General features: G+C 36.5%; 1 protein-coding gene across 1 annotated transcript; it reads left to right on the top strand.

Annotated features, from left to right (window-relative positions):
- Positions 1 to 895: 895 nt before the first annotated feature.
- LOC138384974 (olfactory receptor 5M8) lies at positions 896 to 1,822 on the top strand. Its single transcript, XM_069470612.1, has one exon. The coding sequence runs from the start codon at positions 896 to 898 to the stop codon at positions 1,820 to 1,822; it is 927 nt and encodes a 308-aa protein (XP_069326713.1).
- Positions 1,823 to 4,152: the final 2,330 nt, after the last annotated feature.

The raw sequence follows: 4,152 nt of genomic DNA, 5'->3' as shown, positions 1-4,152 counted from the left end.
CCTCTCTATAATCAATTTGATGAAAAACTATTTTGTCCACCTTGAATGCCTAACTCACTTAAGATAACCAGGGGCAAGCATCTGATCTGTGCCTAGTCGTATCTGAACCAAGAATCTGGTCCCTCAGTGGCAACCAGAACTGAGAGACCAAGAGGAGAGAATTTCCATCCATCTCAACTCCAAGCAATGGGAAATTCCCTCCAGAATAATTCTAATGAGATGTAATGGCTGCAGAATGTAAAAGCTGGGCAACCCTCAAAATACAAATATGTGTACGTTTTTTTAAAAAAAGAAACAAACATTTCTCTGTGGGTAAGGAAAGTAACACAGTAGCCCAGCTTCATGACTTAGGCTTCTCCAGTAGAAAATTGGATTGGTGAAAACTTCAAAAATAACACAAAGTCATTTGGACAAATATTGCCCTTTGATATCTTGTACTTTTCTCTTTCTAAACTCATTCTTTATTCCCATTATAATCAGCATAAAAGAATTGTTCCATCCTAAAGGTCATATTTTGGGGCAAGTAAACCTGTAAAGCACATTTCTCAAATAAAAGGCAGGAGCAGAAGAAGATAAGGAGGAGAAAGTGGTGAAGAAAATAAAAGGAATGAAAGCTGAATTAGATGGGCATGGAAAGGAAGAGGAGGAAAATAAAACAAGAAAAATAGAGGGCTGAGTCACAAAAGGCAGAGAGCTACTTGGAATATCCCTGTGTTCCATTGCTTGACTGTTACTGAATTTACTAAGCATGAAGATCAGTAGAAATGGAGTGTGGATAACTACTAACAAAAGGGGGAAAGATTTAGTAACAAGATTGTTACTGTAATGATAATAATTTTTTTTTTCATTTTACTCTAATCCAATATAAAGTTCTCTTCTCCAGCTGAAGGAAATTATGAGAAGAAACTTTACCTCAGTGACTGAGTTCATTCTCCTGGGATTGACCAATCGCCTAGAATTGCAGATTGCCTTCTTTGTGCTGTTTCTGGCAGTTTACATGGTCACAGTGGCCGGGAACCTTGGCATGATTGTCCTCATCCAGGTCAATGCCCGGCTCCACACGCCCATGTACTTTTTCCTGAGCCACTTATCCTTTGCGGATCTGTGCTTCTCTTCCAATGTGACCCCAAAGATGCTGGAGATTTTCCTTTCAGAGAAGAAAACCATTTCCTATCCTGCTTGCATCGTGCAGTGTTACCTTTTCATTGCCTTGGCCCATGTGGAGATGTATATCCTGGCTGTGATGGCCTTTGATCGGTACATGGCCATCTGCAACCCTCTGCTTTATGGCAGCAAAATGTCCAAGAGTGTGTGCACATCCCTCATCACGGTGCCTTATGTGTATGGAGCGCTCACTGGCCTGATGGAGACCATGTGGACCTACAACCTAGCCTTCTGTGGCCCCAGCAAAATTAACCACTTCTACTGTGCTGACCCACCACTGATTAAGCTGGCTTGTTCTGACACCTACAACAAAGAAACATCAATGTTTGTTGTGGCTGGATGCAACCTTTCCTTTTCTCTCTTCCTCATCCTTATTTCCTACCTTTATATTTTTTCTGCTATCTTGAGGATCCGCTCCACAGAAGGCAGACGCAAAGCTTTCTCTACCTGTGGTTCCCATCTGACAGCTGTCACTATATTCTATGCAACTCTTTTTTTCATGTATCTCAGACCCCCCTCAAAGGAGTCTGTGGAGCAGGGAAAAATGGTTGCTGTATTTTATACCACAGTAATCCCTATGTTGAACCCCATGATTTATAGCCTTAGAAATAAAGATGTAAAAGAAGCATTAATCAAAGTGCTGTCATGGAAAAAATAATTTTCCTAAAAAAAACTCACTGTTATTTTGGTTACAAAGCTTTCCTAGACATTTTTCTCATGTTGTAGGACAGAATTGATGGTGAAATGAGAAATACGGTACATTGACAGAGAACACTGTAGTTTTTAAAACTTTAATTCTTTTCTAAATTCCAAGCACATAAAATTTTGATGAAAAAATTTTTGTGTTATTAGTTGTCATTCGCTAAACAATCATCTTGTTTGCAGGATATTTTAAATTCTTTGTCTTCTGTGCACAGGATGGCTTGACATTTCTACCCCTTGGGTTTAGGTGGGAGCACGTGGCTATTTAAGGAAAGTGAGATTAAATTCAGATATGTCACTTCTCTGTTGAGCATTTAATTGCTTATGAGAGGACTGTTGAATGGATATTATATTTTCCCTTTGTTGGCCAGCAAGAACTAAGATGATGGTTGCTCAGACAGGTGACATGGGACACAGTCCTCAACCAACTCACAATGGAAATGTAGAATGGCTGATACATGTACTTTATTTTGATAAGCTACTAGGAATTGTTGAGTTTGCTTATTTCCATGGCACAAAATATCTTCTTCTTATTGATAACAATATTATTAATAATTATTTAAATTCAAACTGGCTGAAATATATAAAATAGAAAGTGAACATCATAACCCTTGAAGAAATCATGTTTGAGATTTTGTTTTGTGCTCTTCAAGTCTTTTTTCTATGCTTTTATATACAATGTGTTTAGCTAAAATTACGTATGATAAATATTATATATAATTGTCTCTATTAAGATAAGATGTTATTCTTTCATCAATCTCTTCATCCCTACTCTACAACCAACACTTCTTTTTCTTCATTTTCACAATGAAGTGACATTTGAATTTTTTGTTCAATCAATACTTATTGTTAAAACTACTATGGATATAACATCAGTGATACCTGAAGAATACTATGAGTAATACTATGAATATCACTAATACTAATTATTGATATTATGAGTAATACTATGATTATAATTCTCTTCCTGCAAAATTATTTGGTTTTCATAGATTTAATAATTGTCTCTAGTTTTGCTTTTCTTTTTGTACAGTAGCTACTTTTCTCCAAACTTCTCACTAAACTATAAAGCTCTTCTTATAGGGTCAAACAAAATAGGTTATCTATAATGTACACATTTTTTCTCAGAAGTCATCTGTCCTCCCATTGGATTCTTCTCTAATTTAAGAGATATAATTTGGGGATAATGATTCCTATTATTGGTTTAAAACATTTTGTTCATATGACCTATATTAATTACAAGGAAATATCCTACAAACTGGAGCTTCAACAATATACAAGACAGAAAACGGTCCTTTATTAAATTAAGGGCAGGGTACCCAGATAGATAGATACCTAAGCAAACACACAGTAAAACATTTCAGGTACTGGAAAGTGGGATGGTGACACCAAAGCAAGACAAGTCACTAAGGAATGTCTTGGCAGCTGCAAAGGTGAGAGTCATGCTAATGTGTTAATTTCAATGAATGGAAAAGGACTCTGGAGGAGTTGATGCCTAAATAATGAGAAGGCAACAAATGTCAGCAGATTTTTGGGATCTGTAACCAAGAGAATCAACAGCATTTACAGTTTCAGGAACGAAGCCTGCATGTTGAAGTAGCAGAAAGAAAGGCCAAGTAGCCAGAGCTTAATCAATGGGAGAAATAATAGGACGTACTGAGGCATGAAATATGGTCTCTTTTCTTATTGGATGGTGCTATAGATTGCCGTCATTGACAAGACAAACAAATTGCTATGCTGTGCTCACATGTCCGTATTTCAGTTACTGTTGTTTAACATGTGACCAGTATTCCCTCAGGTTAGATACAATATGAAAATTAGTAATTTGGTTAATCAAGTTTATTAAGTTATTATTCTTTTTATTAAGTGAAAAGTATTTTGTAGGACAATTAATGGGCTTTTCTACTATCAATTCCAGATTCCTATCAGCATTTTTGTTTATTATCAATTAGGACTTAGCTGAAGGATTGTCTCTTCCTGCGAGGTTTCTCTGATACATCTAGGTTCTGTAGGTGCCATATTATGGTTCACCCACAGATTTACACTTCTGTTATTGCATTTTAACATGATAAAATAATGCATATACATCTGTTTCTTCCACTAATCTGGGAAGTTCTCAAGGGAAGAGGAGTCTTTTTTTAAAAGTGTTTACCACCTTAGCATAGTGTCCGAAAAAGAGATGATGCACAACAAATGTTTTTTGATTAAGAATTTGCCAATTCCTTCCTCCTTCTGCCTTTTCCTGTGTTTATGGCCAATTACAGATTTTTCTCCATGATACTCCCT

Source organism: Eulemur rufifrons, chromosome 6 (genome assembly GCF_041146395.1).
Source record: "Eulemur rufifrons isolate Redbay chromosome 6, OSU_ERuf_1, whole genome shotgun sequence".
In the NCBI taxonomy this organism is placed as follows: domain Eukaryota; kingdom Metazoa; phylum Chordata; class Mammalia; order Primates; family Lemuridae; genus Eulemur; species Eulemur rufifrons.
The sequence above is the reverse complement of the archived record's forward strand: the minus strand, read 5'-3'. Positions and strand labels throughout refer to the sequence as shown.

What these genes read in the sequence shown, in the direction of transcription:
- LOC138384974 (XM_069470612.1), top strand. Translation starts at nt 896, where the DNA reads ATGAGAAGAAACTTTACCTCAGTGACTGAGTTCATTCTCCTGGGATTG.